At 40.7% G+C, this 23,742-nt stretch overlaps 1 protein-coding gene across 4 annotated transcripts in view; it reads left to right on the forward strand.

Annotated features, from left to right (window-relative positions):
* The window catches only part of DOCK4 (dedicator of cytokinesis 4), a 409,713-nt gene that overhangs the window by 337,730 nt on the left and 48,241 nt on the right, over positions 1-23,742 (forward strand). For all 4 annotated transcript variants that reach the window (XM_045792824.2, XM_045792826.2, XM_045792825.2 and 1 more), the window contains 5 exons: positions 6,123-6,271; positions 7,929-8,014; positions 12,689-12,784; positions 13,623-13,683; positions 17,767-17,860. In XM_045792824.2, the coding sequence (XP_045648780.1) occupies positions 6,123-6,271; positions 7,929-8,014; positions 12,689-12,784; positions 13,623-13,683; positions 17,767-17,860 (486 nt within the window). The remainder of the gene's footprint in view (positions 1-6,122; positions 6,272-7,928; positions 8,015-12,688; positions 12,785-13,622; positions 13,684-17,766; positions 17,861-23,742) is intronic.

Below are 23,742 nucleotides of genomic sequence, written 5' to 3' on the forward strand. Positions count from 1 at the left end.
CAGCAGGTAGAGCATACTACTCCAGCAAATTGATGACCCAGACCTGGTTGCGTGGAAAAGAATAATATTTGGAAAATAAATTGTTTTACAATCTCATTGGCATAGGGTTTCTTTCTAGAGATGCCAGCTTATTTAATTCTGTATGCTAACTATGCAAGTTTATAGTATTCATTTACTATTACCGCATTGCAAACTTCTTGTGATTCATTAAAGTGATGGGCCTATTTGAAATGAATATGTAATGATCTAAAAGTATCTTTTCTCTTGGGCTCATCCGAGCACAACTTGGAAATGGCAGGATTTGTTTTCTGTAAATGAAAGTAGAACCATTATCGTTTTATTTCAGTTTATTTACAGAGTGATTTTTGACCAGGATCTGTATATATACATGGCAATATTCATAGCAATTTGAGGAAAAGCCTTGTTATATATAATTGAGCCAGCGTTCCGTGCTTGCTGGTAATTTCAGGAAGAAAAAAAAAAGACTTAGCGTCTTGAAAGCAACCTCCAACTGTCTAAGGCCAGCCAGGAGAAGTCCATGATCGTCTTTAGATTCAACTAAAAAATAGCATTAGTTTGTCTTATTTGAAGAGTACTCTTTTCAGTCTTTATGTTTTGTTCATTCTTTGTGTTGTTTTTCGAAGCGCTGTGGTGTCCATATTACATTTGGCATTAATGTAACAAGATGTTATTAGTATGTCAGTACTCTTTGGAACATTGGTTCTCAAATAGGCCAGCAGCACTAGCACCTGGGAGCTTGTGAGAAATGTAAATTAGCTGGCTGCACCCCAGACCTACTGAAACAGAATCACCGAGAGAGTGGAACACAACTGAGTTTTCACAGGCTCCCTAGGTGGTTCTTGACTAAAGACTGAAAAGCACTGCTTTAGATACTCTCCCCTTTCTCTGTTTTCCCGGCCCTAGAGGCTAGCTCTAGCTCCTTTCTGGCACTCTGTTAGAAAAGGCTCATTATACTCAACTACGAATTCCCAGCATGACATAGTTCAAATGCAGGGTGAGTGTAAATTTTCACTCCATTCCTTGGTTTTTTGCACTATTTCCCTAGAGTTGTATCCTGACTTCTCTGAGACTTCCAAAACTTATAAGGTGAATTTTAAAGGTCACTGCTATTGTGCAACAACTAGAATGGGAAAATGTTCAGAAATGTTGAAACCTCTCTTCCAACATGTATTTTTACAAAATGATAAGAAAAATTAAGTATTCAGAGTACTGTTTTAACACCCTCATAGACCTTAAGTCAGCTTGTTACTTAGGAATATGAAAATCTATTTGTTATAATTTGGTTTACCTATAAATATGTCACGTTGAGTATTTTGAATGCTAAAGAAGAATTTATTCAGATAATTATAGATGTGCATTTCTTAATGGAACAGGCCAATAAATTCAATTTAACATAGTTCATGAAACACTGGATATGTGCAAGTTATTTGGAGATATATAAGAAAAAATGGCCCATACCTGTACAGAGCTTAGTTTTTAAATCTCCTATTTTAAACTTTTTGTCCAATTTCTGTGGAACAAGAAAATCTTGATAAAAACAAATCATCATGTTTTAGTAAAGCAAGTAAGCTTTATGACTTCAGAAATCAAGAGCCTCAGTAGTTTTTAGTAGATATAAAAAAAAAACCACTAACTTTTAGAAAATAAATTGCGAAGAGGAAATAATGCTCAGAGTAACTGGATACGTTTTTTGCCACTTGAACTACCCAGCTGGTCTAATACACAAACACAAATTTTACTGAACAGTATTTTTAAATCAGATGTTGGTCATCCGTACTTACCTAGAAGTGTGGAAACTCTTGCGTATGCTAGAAGCAGGTTGGTTTTTCGCTTCTGTTGAGAACAAGGAATAAAGGGTGCACGTAATTGAATCTACTTTTAAGCACAGAGCTGTACGATTTTCGGATCTGATCATTATATTCCCTAGATTTACCTTTGAGCAACGGATCATATAGTAATATGCACCCTTTTACATTCCCATTAATAGTCCACTAGGGTTCCAGTGTCTCCACATCCTTGCCAACACTTCTTCTTTTCTTCTCTCTCTCTCTCTCTTTTTTTTTTTTTTTTTTTTTTGAGAGAGAGAGAGAAAGAGCGCGTGCCTGTGTGTGTGAGCTGGGGGGTGGGTGGAGGGAGGTGGAGCAGAAAGAGAGGAAGAGAGAGAATCTTAAGCAGGCTCCACGCCCAGCACAGAGCTTGATGTGGGGCTCAATCCCACAACCCTGAGATCATGACCTGAGCTGAAATCAAGAGTCAGATGCTTTTTTTTTTTTTTAAAGATTTTATTTATTTATTCGACAGAGATAGAGACAGCCAGCGAAAGAGGGAACACAAGCAGAGGGAGTGGGAGAGGAAGAAGCAGGCTCATAGCGGAGGAGCCTGATGTGGGGCTCGATCCCATAACGCCAGGATCACGCCCTGAGTCGAAGGCAGACACTTAACCGCTGTGCCACCCAGGTGCCCCAAGAGTCAGATGCTTAACTGACTGAGCCACCCAGACTGAGCCACCCAGGCACCCCTTTTTTTTTTTTTTTTTTGACACTAACCATCCTAACAGGTGTGGGGTGACATTTCCTTGTGGTTTTGAGGAGTAAAGACCAAGTAGTGAAAAGTAAATACCTTTTCTTAAATGTATTGTTCCTCAGTATTTTCATTTCCAAGTGGAAGGACTAACAATGCCCTGTCAAGAGAAGGGGGGAAGCATAAATTTTCCCCCAAAATTTTATACCTTAGTACTATGCTTACAAGAATAGTCTACAAAGAAAGAGTCTAGTCTTGACTCCTGTGTCCCATCTTTGGCATTCACTGTGCTTCAAGGTTAAGTTTTTTCTTGCTATTTTTAGTTGAACTAACATTCTGACTAACTATAAAGTGGGCTCTTTTTTCCACATTTGCAAACACAACGTCTTGTAACTGCCGTAGAAAAATCAATACTTCCCTAACAGGCTGTTCTGTGCCCATAAATATAAAACTCCAGCAGCCCAAGTAGCAGATGCCCTAAATACTTCAAAACAAGACCATGTGGCTGACAATTAGAGATGGGGAAAGTACACTAAATCTTCAGTTTAAAAAGAAATCACTTAAGTAAAGTTTATTTTGCTGTTGTCATACATAGCTCAAAATTTTGCTTTGCTGATTGGGGAGGAATTAAGTTGTCTGTGGTGAAACCTTGTTCAGGTTTTTGCAGGTTCTGTGTTCCCAAACTATGTTTTCAGCAAGTTAGGCTATCATCATGCTTTCTTGCACAGTGATTTAAAAGTAGTTGTGGCCTATCTACTGTCAGGAGAAAATCAGGCTATAAAATGTAGTGTATGGACTTTGTTTGGATTATGTTTGAAAGAAACCAACTGTAAAAGACGTGTTTTAGGACAATCAGGGGAATTTTAATATACGCTGAATTTTAGATTAAGGAATTGTGTGCCTTTGTTAGAGGTAATAAAGGCATTGTGAATATATATATATTCCTACCTGTTAAAGATGCTTACTGATTTGTGTACAAGTAAAGTGATATGATGTCTCAGCCTTGCATTTAAGTACCCTAGGGGGAAGAAAAATCATTGGGGTGATAGGTGAAACAAGATTGGCAAAAATGTTGATAATCGTTGAAGCTAGATGATGGGTATGTGGGGATTTGTTTTAGTATTCTTTATAAATTTGTGTACCTGTAAGATTTTTCATAGTAAAAAAATCTTTTATTGAAGTATAATTAGCATACAGTGTTCTATTAGCTTCAAGTATACACCATAATGATTCAGCAATCCTGTACATTACCCCGTGCTCACCAGGATAAATGTAGTCCTTATCTGTCACCAAACAATGCATAGTAAAACCTTTTTAAAGGAAGAAAATCAGGTTGTAAGGTGTCTATAAATAGAGATTTTTTTTACAAAGAGATTCAAAAATACTCAGGGAAACAGTGATAAATAAAATAAGTGCATGTTAATGATGTTCTTTAGAGAGGCCAAAGGATGCCGGGCGCAGGAAAGATTATAAACAAAGATCATAGTGTAGCAGGTCTGAATCTCCTTTCAACAGGCAAGGGAGGACTGTTGGGGCTGGCAGGAAATTCCATTTTATTTTGCCTTTCTTGCCACTTCTTTCACCCCCTCCCCACACATACCCAAAAGCTGTGCAAAGATTTGGTATCTTACACAGTCTCAGAACTGTGGGGAGGCCCTCCTGGTTCTTGGTCATATGTCAAGGTGACCTTTGTCCTGCGGTCATGGTCCCTTCAATGTGTGGCTCTGTGGGCGTGGGGGTACAGCATCTGTGGTGGACCTGGACCCCCAGCAGCTGTCCCCTAGGGGCAGGCTCATGGACTGGATGTAAGGCCTGCTCACCTCAGGCTGGGCCGGAAGTCTCCTTCCCCCATTTCACTCTCCCCCCTCTCTTGTCAGGCTATCTTGAATAAGCATTGAGTGGGTTAGGCTTTTACAAATGACAGTAAGAGTGATTGAGTTCAGATTGCTTCTGCTTTCTGCCCTGACAAAAATAACCGAGGAAAGCAATTGCAAAAGCTGGCTGCTAGTTCCCCGCTTGAAGTGTGTATGTTGGAAGGATGGGGGAGATACAGGGAGAAGAACTGTGGATTGATGTTTCTCTATATTCTGCCACAGTGAGTTTGTTGGTCTTGAAAGGATTCATTCTTTTGGAGGAAAATACACAAGGTTAGATTAATAGAGAAGTTTCTTCTGATGAGTAAGAAGGAGGTGTTCTTGCTCAGATGAGGAGAACTAAGGAGTCCCTTGGGAGAGATCAAATTATACCTGGGACACAAAGGTAGGAAAGCAAAAGGAATTCTAAGCCGAGTTTATCCCTCACACGTAAAGGTAGAAAAGAATAGTAAGGGGGAAACTATCTTCCTTCATGAAACAAGCTCTCTTCTGCCCAGCTTCCGGACCTGTTCTTTGGGTTTTAAATGGATGCTTTAAGTGTCATATGCTTTCAGCTACCATGTTCAAGGTTAGCACTTGAGAAATAATGTGCTTTCCATTGCATGCAGTATTCTTATTACCGAAGTAAAACTCTGAGATTTAACACAGACGATTAGTGTAATGGATGGAACTCAACACTCACCTGCTCGATGAAATCATCGGCGTCCATCCCACCCTCTACCTTCCTTTTCAATGAAGCATCAGTACTATACTTTGTGTACTTTGGTAATACACCATTTTGAGTTCACTATTGTTATGTGTAATCTTCTTAGAAAATTGTTACATTCTTTTTTTGGATTACCATTTAGTTTTTTATTTAGGCTATGTGTTTATTATGTTTAAAAACATAAGAAAATTTATATGATGCAGGGACCACTTTTTTTCATATATAAAAATTGACTCGGGGCGCCTGGGTGGCTGAGTCGTTAAGCGTCTGCCTTCGGCTCAGGGCGTGATCCCGGCGTTCTGGGATTGAGCCCCACATCAGGCTCCTCTGCTGTGAGCCTGCTTCTTCCTCTCCCACTCCCCCTGCTTGTGTTCCCTCTCTCGCTGGCTGTCTCTCTCTCTGTCAAATAAATAAATAAAAATCTTTAAAATAAAAAATTGATTCTTACCACCCAGAGATAACCTTCGTGGTTAACATTAGGGGATATAATCTTCTTGACTATTATATAAGCTTTTTTTTTTTTCTTTAACGAAAGAGGTAACTGTCCATACTGTATTATACCTTGCTTTTTCAGTTAATTCTGTTGAAAAGCTTTGCCTGTCATCCTCCCTAAACCTCAGTTTTAGTGATTGCATAAAAATTTTAATGCGTGACTGCATAAAAGTATACATAACCAATTCCTGATGATTTAACTTCTGGTGTCATTTTAATTTGTCATTTTTAATTTGTGGTGTAATTTTTCATGGTATCTTAGAGCTTTTTGTTAAACTGTGAAAAAGTAAATCCATAGGTTTTTAATAAAAAATGATTGAGAAATATTAATCAACATATGGAAATTTACTGTTTATATATCTGCTTAGGGAAATACTTTCTTGCCTGGAGAGACAACTATCATTGAATATACTTGTGGCGATCATTTAAAATAAATGTAATAATATTAATTTTCCGAAATCCTACTAAGATTAAATATCCTTAAAACTCAAATGTTTTATTCCATTTAGGAGAGCACAAGCTGCATTTTATTCCTGCCTTGATTGGCCCTTTCCTAGAAGTGACCTTGATACCCCAGCCAGATCTCCGGAACGTCATGATTCCTATTTTTCATGACATGATGGACTGGGAGCAGAGGCGGAGTGGCAATTTTAAACAGGTAGGCGGAGGAGTTTCTCAGAGCAGTTCTCCTCGAGCATCTCTAGTTACCAGAGTCAACTCCGAGTTGGGAAAGAAGCACCGAGCCAGCTGTCAAGGGACTTAGATTCCAGCTTCACCTGCCTTCTCCTGTTCATGTGGCCTTGGTCGCCTCTCCACTGCATGTTCCCCTGAGCCTCTGGGGAAGCTCTAATATTCCATTTCAGCTGAGAAAGTCTGTGATTTCCAGGGTCTCTGTGAAGAGCTGGCAGAGACTTGATCTGTTCCCAGTCAGACACAACCCAGACGAATCAGAAGGCTAACGATTCTTAAAACCGTTGACCTCTCTGTGGTCTGCACATGGCATTTGGGAATGGCTTAGTTTTGAGCATTTGATGCACAGTATGGTCTATTGCTTTTTGCTTGAAGTGTTGATAATTAATTTAAACGGGAAAGCAGTGGAAATTCTTGCAAAGGAGATTCCTAGATGAGTCTATTATTTCTCATTGACAGCTCCGCTCCAGTTTTGGGAAGAATAGATGTTTTTATTGCAAAACCAGATTACATAAGAAATCAGCTGCTTTTGCCATGCCAGGTCACTCAAGTTGGAGACAGTAGCCTCCTTTCTGTTCACGTAGTCACCTCACTGACCTGCATGCAGTCACCTGTGTGAAGGATCTGCCCCCACCCTTCATGCTTCTCCAGATAAAGCCTTTCTCAAATTTTAGGAGTGATTATCAACTGTACAAGTGAGTGGATCACATACACAGAACCCTCCTCCTGCCAGAAGCATGGCATTTCACCTGTATCAATATCTCAATGTAAGAAAGCTAGTAAGTGAATGGAAGGCTATTTTAAAATTGTACCTGCGTTGCAGGGGAGGTGACCCACTCTCCTTCCCTTTGGTCTCCATAGCCTTCTTAGAATCTGATTCAAAGGAATAACTGAGCTTAGTCCTTTGACAAAGTCAGATATCCCTCCCAGCGTGTAGTTCTCTCTGGCCATGCAGGGCTGTTTCATTTTCTCTCTGCCTCAGATAGATGAAGGGATATTTCTGCTTTCCTGATATTCAAGGCCCAAAGGATTTCCATTCTTGAAGATATAAATGTTTTGACTGCAGTTTTTCAGGAAATATGTCCTTTCTGTCTCATGTAGCTTATTGCTGACTTAGAATATTTCTATGGCTCTACCATCTGTACGTGGATAAGGCAAGTTCTCAACTTGAGCAAAGGTTTAGTGCAACCTCAAACTGTTTTGGGAAAGAAAATAGATACAAAACACATCAGAGATTTAAATTAATGTCTGTGGGTATGTTACTTTGCTAATGTTCCTACACATCTAGTGATTTAAAAAAAAAATAAGCAGGACTTGCCAGTTTTTATAGCTCTTAAAAAAGTTCAAATGTTTAAGCTGGGCTGCAAGCATTTGTGTTTGAGTCAACAAACAGATGTTTTTGGTGGCAGCAAACCCCTCTGGGAGTTTGAAGTCACATTGTTTCATCTAAATTAGCCCCCTAGAATTCCAAGGGGGTGTCTGCTATTAACCACAGCTTATGATAATGTTGTTTTCACAAAATTTACCGTGGTTTTTTTCCCTTGCAGATATAAACACGTTTCGGTTTACCTAGAGATCCCACTTGTGAAGGGGAGGAAAGGGAGTAATATTTGGGTATGTTTCAGGTGGAAGCCAAGCTAATTGACAAACTGGATAGCCTGATGTCCGAAGGCAAAGGTGATGAAACATACCGCGAGCTCTTCAACAGTATGTGAGTAATATGTTTATCTCCAGTTGATTCCATTCAGAGGATTTGGTGTCATTGCTTAGCGGCTGAACGCTGCAAAGACAGCCTGGGTCTCACAGGAGTGCTTTGTCTTTGTGGAGTGTGAAATAAAGGATAATTGCCTAACTCTGGTGAATGGATCTTATTATCTTGATGGTTAGACCCGTCTTCTTATTTGAATCTCTGATTAGGTCGGGTCACTTGCGTTATGTAACAAATCTCACTCTTTTCAAGCCTAAGAATTAAAGCCGGGGCTGCAAGATAATGATTTTAAGTAGGGTTAAAAGTGGGAGAAGGGGGGGAACAGTGGTGTGGTTATCGCGTTCGTGTGCAGTGCCTTCCAAAGCAAGATATCCTTGGCTGATGTGTTGATGGGGAGTCTAACCCAGCTGACATCTGTTTTTCATTACTTGATCTGATTCATCGATACGGATTGCTCACTCAGCATTATTAATTGCTTTCTGAATGTTTCTTAATGGAATATCACAGAAGCAAGTCGTTTTTCATAAATTCTGTGATTTGGATTCGGATGGAAGCTAGAATGACAAAAGACTTAAGGGGATGTTGAAGTTGTCCTTCCCAATAGGGTGTGATCGCAGTCCAGGGTGAATTGCTTACACCAAGTTTCCATCACTGGGTGAGATGGCCAGAGAGGACATGTGAGAGTGTTTTAGTCCTTTAGGATTTTGATTCTAACACTTGTTTTCTCTACAGTTTTCTACGGATCTTAGCCGTTTCAGTCCTAGTATATTGATAAAGTGTTTCTTTTTGAAGACAAGACTAGCTCATTGTGCCTGGAAAATGTTTTCTGTTCTTTCAGAAGTACAGAAATCATTCAGCAATACACGTTTCTATCACAGAATACACTCTACCTTGTACGTGTGCCCAAACGTGACGTCAAACTATCAATGCTCCAGAACTGGTAGCCAAACACCGAGTTGTATGCTTCGTTTTATGATCGTTAATTTAGAAAAGTAGATAGATTAGTATCCAGGTTTAGAAAGCATTATTAATGACTGAGAGCTTTCAACTTGCCTCATTCAAAATCATCCCTGAACCTTTTAAGAAAATTACATTCAAAGGAAAAGCCAAGAAGGGGTCTACAGATTTCTTGGGATGGTGGTGGGTGATGATAAAATACATTCTTTGTACTGACTCCTGAACAAAACCATTTTCTTCTGATACTGTAATTAAACTGGAACTTTTAGTAATTATTCACCAAGCCCTCGTTCATTCTAGTGTACAAAGCGTCTGTGTTTCATGACAGCTGGAGTTTAGCAAGAACTCTGATTAAAACCTCATCCAGTGCAATAAATTGCCTTTGAAAACTGCTCTCATTTCAGTTACTAGTCCTTGGTTTGAACAAAGAACTAAAATGAGAAAGCACTCAGTGAAATGAATCTCTTGAGATTTGTGATTAATTATTTATAATAAATTCACAAGATTAATAAATACATCATTTTATAGTGCCTCTTATCTGCTTTAATAAAGGCCTATAGCTTGCAATTTGGATTGCTTGTGTATAAACGGGGCTTTGAAATAGAAGATGTACCTTGACATTAGAATCAAACCAGTAATTAATATATTAAGCCTCTATAGTTCAGACTGTTTTAAGGTGCCTGATTCATTCAATGGAGATTATTTTTCTTTTGTGATTCTTAGCATATTATTAGAAATGTTACTATAAATATTTTTCTTTCATGCTTTTCTCATCAGCATATTGAGATTAAATAAAACCTAAAGTGATAATTAAATATCATTACTACCTGGGCTCAGAAAAGAAAGTGAAAAGCTAACTGTATTTCAGAAAACAATGAAATGCTTCTTTGGCAATAGAAGTCACCATGACTTAGTATAAGCACAGTGAGTCACTGTGCACATTATGAATGAGGAACACGTGCCGGTATGCTACAGATTCTCATTTGTTCTCTCTAGTTCATGTCTAAAACTTCTTCAGATTTGTTCAGAAGCTGAAAGTAGCTTCCTGCTTCCTGAAAATGTAGGAGTTGCCCAAATAGCCTCCTTAGAAGGAGACTTGAAATCTGTGCATTGGTTTCCTTCCTAAGAGCTTGCTCACCTTTCCCCCCCTCCCCCAACATTATCTTCATGGACCCATACTCCGTCTTTTTGAAATAAGGAGGAGTCAGGATTGATTATTTGCGATAATGCTGAAATTATAGATCATAGACAGCAGTGTGATATCTGCAGCACAGAGTGTCAGCACTAAGCTGCTTCCCCTCGCTCTGCTTGGTTCACTCATTTGGTTTTATTTACCGAGCACCTCCTGGGTCAGGTGCCGTCCCAGGGCCGGGGACGCTGCAGTGACTGTGCCGTAGGAACACACAGTAGGGCGCTTTCCAGAAGAGCTACCATCCATCTCACTTCTTTCTCATGTGTTGCTCCAAATAATTAAATAAGACTCCAGTCATTTCAAAGCTCTTTATTTGGCAATCAGACGTTTACTTTTAGTTTGGAGACCGAGCAGTGGATATGTGACACGTATCTCAGGTGTCTGACTCTTCTCTTTGGGTGAAGAAGACGTGGACAGACAAGTGTTTCATGGGGAGTGATGGCCTCAACGCTATTGCATGACGGTGTAGAGGGAGGCAGATTTAGGGTCAGATCCTACCTCCCCCTGTTGACATTCTTTCACAGAGTAAGACACTGTTGAGCGTTTAGTCATCCTGTTAGACTCTGCTTTACCCTGCTCTCCAGTGTTATGCCGGCCTGCTGCCTATCAACTAGCAGTAAGAAATCATCCTTCCCTGTGATTGGATGAGTTCCCTGTGTACTCAGCGTGGGCACATGGCATGATGATAGGCCAGATAAAAACACCCAGTCTTCCCAAAGTTATCTAGACTCTTCTCTTCTTGCTGATAGGCTCCCCTTCTCAGTTTGTATCCGATGAACTGAGAGAACAAGCTTCCCAACAGTAAGAGGAAGCCTGGCTGCCAAAGCAGATGAATTGGGTTCTAGATATGGTCCTAACATTTGGATCTGGGATTAGTCAAGGTTAAGCGGGCTCTGCAGAGCTGTGCCTCTTCTTACAAGAGGGTTTATGTAGCTCTGATTTCTTACTGCATCAGGAAGCTGTGCAAATTAATGAAATTCATGCCCACAAAAGAAGTCTCCATATATTTTTAGAATTATTACCTAACTCGAGTTCTTTGTTTTTCAGCCTATAAAGTATATGAGGTGTAGGCTGTCACTTGGGGAAATTTCTACATCATCCCTCATTGCTTTGGCAGGGGGATTTGCATCTGAGTACTTGGTTCAATACCAGTTTGGCATTTAAGCTTGAAACAGGTGCTGTTCAGAGGTTTCTTAAAAGAAAACACATTTTAAACAAATTAGGGGGCCTTCCCTGGGGGATTAGTCAGGGCAGGCTCCATCCCATGGTATATGACTTCTCTCCCTCCCTCCCCCCACTTAATCTAGGAAGCAATTCAGAATAAACCAGGGAACAAATGCTCAGGGGTGCATGGGCAACGGATGAGGAGACAAGACAGAGGGCTGGGCGCTGGAATGGCAACAGCGAGAAGCGGGGAGGGAAATTGGGAGAGAACATAGGCACAGAAAGAAAGGAAGGAAGGAAGCAAGCTAGCTGGCTTTGGCAGGATAGCTTTTTTCTTTAATGTTTGTTTTTTCCTTTAAGCACAATATACGATTGGCTTAGATTGTACTTGTGAGAAATGTTTTCTCTGTTACTCCCGAAACCAAGATGAAAGGGAAACAAGATTTTAGACAGAAAAGATCATTAAATGCGGAGGGGTAGGGAAGGATCCTCACATTGCCATGCCTGTGTTCTTTCTTACTTTTATCTTTTGGGGAAAGTTCAGTCATAAAGGCTTTGCCAAGTGTATGCTTAATTTGCCGAGAGGCAGGAGTGAAAGTCAAACAGATCCTAATTATTCTGATTGTTGTGATTTTGTGTTTACATAGTGCCTCTGCTCCAAGGTGCTTAAGATTAGGGAAAATGTAGGAGGAGAGATGTGGTTCGGTACTTGTCATCAATCTGCTCTAACAACCACATAGACAGTCCCCTGTGATTAATGACAAAATGAATGAAACTGTTGAGTGAGTGCACAGATAGTACAATATGTATTGAGTGGGCAAATGTGAAGGCAAAGGAAAAAACGCAAAACGTCATCCCGTCTGTACAAGGATTTTCCTCTAGCAGTTGCATTGCGGTAGAACTGCCTGGATGAAGATGTATTCCACCGAGAGGTAGGAGAACATTTTTATGTGAATAACAGCAAGATCTTATTTCAAAGTAAACTTAGAGGTCCTCCTGTGTTCACTTTTCGCGGTGTTATTTGCTGTGGGAAGGCTCAAGCCTCTGTTAGTGTAAGAGAGAAGCTAGGGGAGAATGTCTTTGAGCTGTGGGGTGCTCGTACGTTTTGAAAAGATGATCATATGCATGTGTTTGTATTTGATGACTTGGATAATCTGAAAATCAATTTGCTTTGTCAATGCTTCCTGGATTAGAATTCCTCTGTTTGGTCCCTATCCTAGGTAAGACATTGTTTGCAAATCGTGCTACTTGTGAGATGTTGCAGTGGTTGCTAAGGCATTTAAGGTACTGATGAAAGTAAGATGGTTGTCATGGTGACTGATAAAAATAAATGTTGAAAATGCCCTGGGTTCTTTCTTTTCCAGTCTACTAAAGAAAATTGAGCGGGAAACATGGAGGGAAAGTGGCGTTTCACTAATTGCCACTGTCACTCGTCTGATGGAGAGGTTGTTAGATTACAGGTAAGCTGAGTCCCCGGCTTCCCAGGTGTGCTGTGCTCCAGCTGGAAAATCAGAGAGTTGGGATACAGTCAGCTTTCCGCGGGAGTTAATCATCAGCCCACAGAACCCCGTCCAGTAAGACAGTGGACTTCTAACTCGCTGGTTCTGAGTTTTCAGTTGATTTTTTTCCCCTTTTTTCTCTCTTTTGTGTGGTGGGCCGTTCTTTCGAAGTCTTAGAGAATTGAGAAGGTTCGCAGAGTCCCATGAGGGAAGGAATCTTTTTTGGTGCTGCGACTCAGCCATTAGAACCAGTAGCTCCTTTGGTTTTAGGGTGAAGAGAGTGTAACAGAGAATTGTACAGTCACGCTGCTTTCTTATGAAGGGGGGTGGCGTGTGAAGCGCACACCGTTACCTTTCACATGTGTAATTTTTCGATTTTTAAATTATCTCAACTGTTAAAGCAGTTCATCCCACTTAAATGCGTGGTGTTTGTCTTTTAAGAATGAAACCCTCATTTTCATTGTTGATGGCCAGTCTTCCAGCAATTTCCCACACCTGGAAGAAGGTGTATAAGAACACATCTTCACTCCTCCTTCTCCTGGGCCCCCTGTCATTGGAGAGGGAGTAGAGTCCACACGCAAGTGAAATGCGCAGCAGAAATGTGCTCAGGAATGTCTCACCCGAGATCCTGCAGCCTGGGGCAGCTCCCCTAGTCCCAGAGCTTCCTTCTCAAGCGCAGCTTGCAAATTGCCTCCGGTCTCTGACAGCACTTCCCCCTCCTCCCCACCCCCAGTGGAAGAAACGGTGTTTGCCCCTAGGAAGGAAGTCCTGAGTTCTGACTGTTGCTTTTTGTTTTTAGGGACTGCATGAAAATGGGAGAGGTGGATGGCAAAAAGATTGGCTGCACAGTTAGCCTTCTGGTTAGTAAACTATTTCCCTTTTCTTCCTCATATCCTAACATTTGATTTTTCACAGAAATACTGTTTTGTTTGTTTTTAGTTTACAATGTGTTTTTATCTGGGTGTTTCTTAGAAGAGCTTGGACGTGTTTTCAAAAGAAGCATAGCGAGCTTCAGATTGAATTAAATCCTAGAAAATTCTCAGCTGCGAACATGGCAGAATGCACCCACTTCACCCCCGCGGCTCTGTGAGATCAGAGAGCGATGCCCCCCATTCTCCTGGGACGCTTTAGCATTGGGGAATCTTTTGTGGCTTTCCTAGAAAAAGGCACGATGTTCCCGGATAGAAGTCTTTTTACTTCTGTGTAGACAGTTTCCTTCTGTCCTTCTTGTATTCATTCTACATTTTAGTAAATATTAGTCATCTCTTCTTTTGTGAACTAATGACAGTTTCTGTTTAACACACGAGTTTTCACTCTCTAGCTTGTTTGCAAATTAAGTGTCTAATGCCACTTTTGTGAAGTTTTGCATTATAACTAAGATGACCATATAATTGATCACCCAAAGAGGATATTTTTTAAGAGTAAAATTAAATATTATGTAAGGAAAACAGGCTAAACCACAATTGTCCTGGAAAACTAAAACTAAATTGTACTAAAATGTCTTATCACTAACTGATAAATAGGATGGTATTCTCACCACAGAGCTAAAGAATGACCATACATACAGATATTCTTTTATATATATATATATATATGTTAATATAGATGCTTTTGAGTCAGATTTGAAATACAGGAATATGTGACTGCTTCCAGGTCTAAATTTGTGAGAGCCACGGTTGCTTTTTCTTATGTTGCAGAATAGATGAAACCTCAGCAGCTATTCCGAGTGCTTGCATGGACATTCTTCTCCTGATTCTGATTATTGGAATCACTCACATGTCCTACTGGTCCCTCTTTGCCGGGCACCTTGGAAGTGTCTTTTGCCCCCAGTCTCCTCTGTCTTGTCCTAGCTCACTGGCTTCCATCTTGTCAATCTGTTCTGTTTATTCCCCTCACAGCCCCTCTTCAAAGCACAGCACTTCTGCTCTCTTGCTATTAGTTTCCCTAATTTGTGTTCTCACTGCACTCTGCTTCACCTCTGAATAGATGCCCGTGTCCTTCTTTACCACACCCACTGCCTGTTCCTCCTTTTGAATTCGTGTCCCATATCTCCACTTCCAAACTCAGTCACTAAAAATAGTGAGACCTGAGAGTCCTCTCTCCAGCCCCATCTTGTGCTTCGCTTTCTTCCATAACTTTTGTCATCAGACCCAACGGTGACCTCAGGCCACCAGGCCAGACTCACAAGGTTGGCCCACTCACCTCCCCTCTGAGCTCTCATTTCTAACCTTGAGCATCATCATTACCACTTGGAAGTCTCCTGCATGTGTGTCCCCAGGGTCTTGCCTGCTGTTGCCCACCTTTTACCATGCTCGAGATCCTCAGCCCAAGCTGCCTCTATATCCCTACCCGTGCATCAGTGTTTGGGCAGAAGATCTGAGCGCTCTGTAAGCTTTCCGTCTTCTTAGTCCAGCTCCTTAACCCCGGCTTTTCCCCAACACTGGCCACACAGTTTCATAAATAACCTCAAAGGACAATCTTTACCTTTTTCCAGAAGAATCTTCTTCCCTTGTCTCCATCTTCCTCCACAGTGCCTTCTCTGTGGAGGTAAACAGGTACATGCGGACTCTAGATTCGTTTCCTCAGTTGGCGTCACAGAAGAGATCATTTCCTTCTCCACCGGTAATGAATGCTCTGCCCGGAATATGTGTAGCCCCCCCGCATAGGAATAAGCCAGACACCTAATAAAATCAGTGGCCCCAGCAGGATTCACTTGACACAAAGAATTTATCCTTTGGCTTTGCGTTGAACAAGAACAGTCTTTATAGAAAATGTTAACTTTTTTTAAGAAAGATTTTATTTATTTGAGGGAGAGAGAGCATGAGCTGGGGAAGAGGCAGCTGGAGAGGGAGAGGCAGACTCCCGGCTGAGCAGACAGCCTGACGCAGGGCTCGATCCTAGGACTCTGGGATCATGACCTGAGCCAAAGGCAGACGCTTAACTGACTGAGCCACCCAGGCACTCCAACAATGTTAACATTTTGAAAGCTGTTCTAATTTCAAACCAGCACAAGCATGCTTATTATCGAAGTGCCAAATACATAACTTTGAAGCTAATCTTTTTAGCTTCTAGTCCATATGGAAAGTTCTTGATGTTTTCTAGTAGTAATATGGTTCTCTTCAACTACTCACTTCCTCTTAGAGATTTTCCTTAACTCTTTGGAAAGATTAATTCCAGATTGTCTTCAGGAGAGCTGTGGATTCCTTCACAGGATTGAAGTTAAACTGTAGTGTTAAATTGGTAAAAATGCATAATGTTTGACATGACTCATACTAGGAAATGTAATTATTGTTTTGTTCTTTGTGTCACAAGTTTTGCCAGACATATGTGAAAAATTCTCATCTGCTGACTGGAAAGATCTTTTTTTTTTTTTTTTAAGGGGAATTATTCATTTACAGAGTGATCACTTATTTTGTTCTCAAAAAAATGCTGCTTCTTACCAGAAAGCTATTAGAGCAAATCATCCCTTCATAATGTAAAAAGCCTGCTGTGGGGTTGTTAGACTTGTGTTTACGGTACAACAATTCTTGCTAATTAAAATGATTTTGGTCATAATAAGATGTGAATAGCATTATTTACTTAGATTTTTAAGGAATGCCAAGATCTATAGGAGACAAGAGGAAAAGGGGGAGGATAGTGGTATAAATTGGAAGAAAAAAATTTTTTGATGCATTCTACTAAATGCCAGTGCCTCAAGGTTATAAGAGTTCTCATATTGAAGAATAGACACCTATTAGGTAGTGGACAGAAAGTACATTTGACAGAAGGTCCTTGGGCTCGAAGCCAAGTGCAATTTAAGCAGCCACATTGGCTAGTTTGGTTTGTCACCAGAGCCCTGTCTAGCTAATCCTTTTCAAAGATTTTTAGAATTCCTGGTCTTTCCCCCTTAAAGAAAACCTGTCACTCCTTCAGGTCAACAGATGTAACCCCATATCACTGCTCATTGTGCCTTCTTCCCTGTAGCAGCTAGGATCAGTCAACAACCGTGAGAGTAGTTTGGAAGACTTCCCCAGCGATTTCATAATACACAGTGATCCTCTAACAAAAAGTGGCCCATTTAGAACCTCATGGCATCCCGCTTTTGCTGGAACCTAATGTCATGTACATTTTTGTTCCTACGTTTACTAAGTTCAGTGAGGGCTAAGGTACTTTGTATGATGTGGTGAAGGACAACGTGTGGGTGTTTATAGTTTACACCTTTAAAAAGCCAACATAATGTGTCCAGGTAAGTCAGAGTTGAATTTTTCATAACTAATGTTAAAACATTTTAGACAAGGTTAGTAATATCCAGATACTTTTTAAAAAAATAAATATTTTTGATAAGCATGCCCCTGTAATAGTAGTTTGGAATCTCTTGTTAATAGTCCCTTGACTGGAAATATTGAAACTACAACACAAGCAAGAAACTCAGAATAATACTTCCCCAATACAGAGCATTTTCACTTACCCCCTTTTACGTGATTCTTCAGGGGAAGAAAAAATGCTTTTACATTATTTTTATTCGTCCTTACCTATAGATCTTAGATCCTTTTTTTTCTTCAGAGCAAAATATGTTTGAAATTTGAAATTAAGCTATCCTTTGAATATCAGGGCTGAGGTTTAATAAGCAGATTAATCTGCTATGTTATTTTTAATATTTTTTTTAGTTGAATAGGCAGTAAAACTAACAAAAAAATAATAGAGCACAAAAGAAATGTGAGTCACTGGCGGTAACACTCCCCAAGCATTATCAGCTTATCCAGTAATTGCTAGGTAATGTTTAACACAGTGTTGCATTAAAAGTATTATCGCTGGGCCTCCTCCCTTAATTGTTAAAAAGATATTCATATGGAGAAATGCATCCATCCTTGTAGTTCCAGACCTGGAACTTCTACAGAGTAGAAAGCAGCTGTTTTCAGGCCAGACTGTTGAGGAACGATCCATACTTGTATTCTTTTTTACAGAACTTCTATAAGACTGAACTAAACAAGGAAGAGATGTATATTCGCTACATCCACAAACTCTATGATCTGCATCTCAAAGCGCAAAACTTCACAGGTAACTCTGTCTTTTGGCTCAGGCTGGGGAGAGTGGGCTGGACCCTGGTGCATTATACATGGCCACTCCTTTGCTTTGTATAATTAGAGCTGAGGACTCAGCCATTTGTACTTTGAAATTGAAATTTTTAATTGGATCTATGTTTCTAGGTACTCCATTTTAATTCATTGGCTTTTTTACTATATCTCTTGGCATTGTTTTTTAGAGGTTGCTTTCGGGATTACAAAATACATATCTCACTTTGCAGAGTCTACCTACAGTTGGTATTTTACCACTTTAAATTAAATAACATTATGTTGTAGTTGTCCTACATGTTACATGCGCATACATTGAAAACCCCACTGGGTAATGCGTAATTTTTACTTTAACCGTCATGCCTATTGTTTTAAAGAATTTAAGAGGATTAGTCTATCATATTTGCTCATATATTTACTGTGTGTGTTGCTTCTTTCTTCCTTCATGAAAGTTCTTAGTTCCTCTTTCTTATCGTTTTTATTTCAACCTAAAGAACTTGTTTTCATATTTCTTTTAAAGTCGATCCAGTGGTGAGGGGCACCTGGGTGGCTCAGTCAGTTGGGCAGCTGACTCTTGGTTTCTGCTCATGTCATGATCTCACAGTTATGGGATTGAGCCCCGAGTAGGGCTCTGTGCTCAGTGTGGAGTCTGCTTTGGATTCTCTCTTCCTCTCCTTGTCTCTCTCTCTTTCTCAAATAAATAAATAAAATAAAATCTTTAAAAACAAAACAGTAACAAAAAAGTAGATCTAGTGGTGAAAAATTCTCGTTGTGTTCCTTCACTGGAGAATGTCTTCATTTTGCCTTTACCCCTAAAGGATACGTTTGCTGGATATTGAATTCTAGGTGGATAGTTCTTTTGTTTCAGTATTTGAAAAATGTTGCTCTGCTGTTTTCTGGCCACCATGGTTTGCGAGGAGAGGTTAGCAGTCATCTAAATTGTGTCCCTGTGTATAATGTATAAGTTTCTCTGGTTGCTTTCAAGACTTTATCTTTGGTTCCCTGCAGTTTGGTTACGATGTATACAGGCATGGCTTTCTTTCAGATTATGCTATTTGGGTCCATGGTGTTTCTTGAATGTACAGACTTACTTCCTTCACCAGATTTGGGAAGTTTTCAGGCATTATTTCCTCAAATATATTTTCTGCACTGGTCCTTCTCTTTTGGAACTGGAAGTGACATGAATGTTAGGCCTTTTGGTTATCTGTAACTTCTTGGGGCTCTGCTCATTTTTTCCCCCAATTTTTCTTCTTTCTTGTTCAAATTAGATCATTTTTATTGATCCATTTGCTAGTCTGTTGACTCTTCTGTGCCATTTCCATTCAACTACTGAGCCCTTCCAGTGAAATTTAAATTTTTGTTACTATATTACTCATTTTTAAAATTTCCTTCCCACTTTTGCTTTTTTTCTTTTTTCTTTTCTTTCTTTCTTTTTTTTTTCTTTTTCTTTTTTTTTAGCTTCCATTTCTTTGTAGGGAACTTGTATCTTTCTGTTCAAGAGTGCAAGAGTGTTTACTTTTACTTTAAGGAGCACAGTTGTAATAGCTGCTTCCTAGTATTGCTCTGTAAATCCAAAAACTGAATCTTGGGATTGGCATCTGTTAATTGCCTTTTCCCTTTGAAATTTTTTTAGTTATCCTGTTTCTTTGAATGTCAAGTCATTTGGGGTTGTTTCATGAACACTTTGAATATAATGAGACTCTGGGTTCTCTTAAAATCTTCTGGAGAATGTTGAGGGTTTTTTTTTTTTAATTTCAGCAGACTGTCAGCCCAGTTAGATTCAAACCTCAAGTCCTAACCACCTTCTGAAGGTTGTGATTCCAATGTCAGTTCAGTTGTCAAAGCCTTTGCTGTGCAGTTCTGAGCTGTCCCACATATATGTCATCCAGGGAGAGCCCATCCAGGGACCTAACCAGTGGTCTGTACCATAGTTCATTTCTCAAAATCTTTGTAATGTTGATTCTGGCCTGTCCAATGTACATGCAGCTTGCAAGGGAGCCCAGGATGTTATACACAACATGTGCCTCCTCTCTGTGATCTTCCTCACTTTTCTTATCTCCTAAAGGCTCCTTTTCCTAGCACTCTTGCTTAATCGGAGCCAAAGTAGTCAAAGCCAAGACTTGATCCTCCCCACACTATGATGCACTCCCTACAGCTGGTCTTCCTGGGGGCCAAGCAGCGAACATAAAAGCCCGTGGATGCCTCTGCTACCACGGTGATGCCCACTCTGTGCGCACCACAGCTTTGCACTGTGTCCCCCGGTCTCAGAGGATGCTAGAAGGGTCCAAAGGACTCCAGTACCCAGGAAGATCCTCTTCTCAATCCTCTGACCAGAGGAGCTTTTCTGGGAGCTTTTTCTGTGCATTTCCTTTTGTAGTCCGGGAGACCAGGACGGTGAAGCCAGGACATACGAAATGCAGGCAAAAAAATAAAAACCGTGAACTCACTATTTTATGGTCATTCTTTGAGTATAGATTTTCTTACTCTGCCCACCGTCTCTTATTTACTCTTCAGAATCCTCCAAGATTCGCCTTATATATCCTGCCTACGGTTTTTAGTTGGGGAATGATACGATACAAGGAGCTCACTACATCATAACCAGAAAAGAACCCTTTAACTGCATGTAGGAGCTATAAATCTGAGTCTTTTGCCACGCTGTTCTTCCCAGGAACTCCTGAATTGTGGCCCCTTCTCCAGCTTTAAAAGAAAGCAATCCTTTCTGAAATGGTGCTTATGTGGCCAGAATTTAAATAATGCTTCCAGCTACAGTTTCACTGTATCGATTAACAGCATCACCGTTTTCTCAGTGTGGAGACCTCGATGTTGTCTTTGGTACCTCTTTGCCTCCATCACATAATGAGTCACCATGTTCTGTTGATTTCCCTTCCTTTTTTTTTTTTTTTTTAAGATTTTTTAATTTATTTATTCGACAGAGATAGAGAGAGCCAGTGAGAGAGGGAACACAAGCAGGGGGAGTGGGAAAGGAAGAAGCAGGCTCATAGTGGAAGAGCCTGATGTGGGGCTCGATCCCATAACGCCGGGAGCACGCCCTGAGCTGAAGGCAGACGCTTAACCGCTGTGCCACCCAGGCGCCCCTGTTGATTTCCCTTCCTAACAATCCCTCAAAACCATTTCCTTTTCATTGTTCGCACTCACGCAGCCTCAGTTAGGCCTTCATCGTCTCATGCCTGGACTGTTTCTTAATTAGCCTCGGAGCAGGGGACAGAAACTACAGCCTGTAGACCAACCACCTGATTTTGTAAAGAAAGTTTTATTAGAACTCAGCCACACCCACTTACGTGAACATTGTCCATGGCTGCTTTTGTGCCTGCAAAAGGCAGAGCTGAGTAGTTGCAACGATCGTATGGCCTGCAAGCTAGATTATAAATCATTATAAGTTGTTTTAAATTTTTTACTGTCTGGCCTTACAAGACAATTTCACCAGCCCCTTTTCTAGATATAACTGTTTTCAGTTGGTATCTTCTACAAAAAAAAGTTCAAACTCTTTATTCAAGGTCCACCATAATAAAACCAACACCTCTCTGTGCAGCCTCATCTTAGCACTTGGACCACATTCCTCGTCTTTATCTTTCAGAGCGTGTGCCTTTACCATCTTTTCCCATAATTCTTTTCCTTTTCTTGCCCATGGCAACGCCATGCTCCCTGACCCCTCTCCCATGGGCTGAGTTCATGAATCCAACTCTTTTTCCATTGCACTTTTTTCAGGCTTCATTAAGGCACTTACCACATCGTTTTTAATAGTTATATAAGGGGTGTGTGTGTGTGTGTGTGTGTGTGTGTGTGTGTGTGTATACGTAGGTAGGTAGAGTATCTTTAGTTAAAGGGTGAATTCCTTGAAGGCAGAGATGACGTTTTCTTAGTTTTCTCATTTTAGTGCCCAGCAATTTGAGATTTTTTCTTCTTTTTTTTAGAGAGAGAGAGAGAGAAAGCGTGCACATGCGCGTGTGGGAAAGGTGGGGGTGGGGCAGAGGGAGAAGGAGAGAGAATCTCAAGGCCTAACACCCAGAGCAGAACCTGACACTGGACTGGATCTCACGACCCTGATATCGTGACCCTGAGATCATGACCTGTGAGGAAACCGAGAGTATGACACTTAACCAGCCGAGCCACCTAGGCGCCCCAGCAATGTGGGATTTAAATAAATGCATCATCAATAAATTTACTCAGTTAAATTTTAACACCTGCAGAGATTTTTTTCCTTCAATATTGGTAATTCCTGAGACACTAAGGAAGCCCCAGTATCTCTTCACAGATGTGCTGGTGGTTTTGATTAAATAGACTGATTTTGGAGGTATGTTGTCTCAGAGTTTAAATGACCATTTTTAGAGTAGTTAGTAGCCAAATTTTGAGAGAAGTGGTGAGCCTAGCCTTTGTAGCGGTGAAAACCACCTACTGGACTTAGTTTGAAGTCCATTAAAAAAGAAATGAGGGAGGGAACTAAGGACAAGCTCTTCCAGCTATGTAACTGTTCTCTGAAAGAGTCCAAATCGGATTATATCTTAGAAATGGGCAAATTGTGTTTCTTTAATTTGTTTACTGAACTTGCAGTTTTTATGTTCCCCAAAGTCATAAGAAATACGTCCTCCTCCCCTGCAACATTTTACTCTTCGCTCCTCTGTCCTCATTTTTGTGTGTCCTTGAAGAAAGTGAAATTAATGGGGAAACTTTTCTATCTTCGTAGGATTCTGTTTCAATGGCTTTAACCCTTTGCAGCCTTTTGTGACAGTACTGTCCATTCCTAATTCCTTTCTAGTCTTCTCCTGTGTTTTTTTCTTGTCGCACATGGGTGTCCTCACTGTACACTTGTCAGGATGATGGAGTGAGATGGCCCATGTTTAATTATGTGGCGATGCCTTTTGTTCAAAATTCTAAATACTTTTTAAAAGATGGCTGGAAATTTTGGATGTGATTCATTCTTCCCTCTTCAACACATACTGTTGTCTTCTTAAGATGCAGAAGAATAGGGGGGTGGGGGAATGGGATAGGCTGGTGATGGGTAGTAAGGAGGGCACGTATCGCATGGTGCACTGGGTGTTATACACAACTAATGAATCATCGAGCCTTACATGGGAAACCGGGGATGTACTGTATGGTGACTAACATAATATAATAAAAAATCATTAAAATAAAAAAAAAAAGATGCAGAAGAATAAATATCTGATGTATTGCAATAAAACATCTACAGTTTGCTGATGTGTTTAAAACCAGCCTCACTAGTCTCCTGTGTCGGTCACACCTCAAAGGTATATCTGTTTGCTTTCATGAAGAGTTTCTACAGCTTCCTTTACGCACACCATTGACCCTAGAGAGACATCATCATTTTCCTGAATCATTGATTCTGCACCTGTCCATGTCACCATTCAGTCATTCGTCGGCTTCTTCTGATGGCTTGCCAGTCCCTGCTTGTCTTCGCAGGCTCCGCAGGGGTACACTCACTCCTCATCTTCTGCCTCCCCCCGGGCCGCCCCAGGGCAAGTGTGATTTGGAAAGCAGTTGAGATGGACTAAAAACCCTTCGTTGCCCCCCACACTTGTCATATTTTTTTATTATGGTAAAATATACGTGACATGGAACTTACCATCTTAACCGTTTTTAAATGTACAGCCCAGTGCCACGAAGTACGATTCCCATTGTTGTGCAACCATTCCCGCTCCCGGTCTCCAGAGCTTTTTCATCTGCACAAACCAAAGCCGTGTACCCATGAAACAACAGCTTCCCGTTTTCCGCTCCCCCCAGTCACTGGCATCCACCATTCTACTTTCCCGCTCTGTGAATTGGACCTTCATGGCCCTTTCAGTCATTCCCTATGGGGAGCTGACAACTAGGGGAAGGGGTTCCCTTGGTCCT

This window comes from Ursus americanus, chromosome 3, assembly GCF_024610735.1.
Source record: "Ursus americanus isolate L20-20 chromosome 3, mUrsAme1.1.p, whole genome shotgun sequence".
NCBI classification, from domain to species: domain Eukaryota; kingdom Metazoa; phylum Chordata; class Mammalia; order Carnivora; family Ursidae; genus Ursus; species Ursus americanus.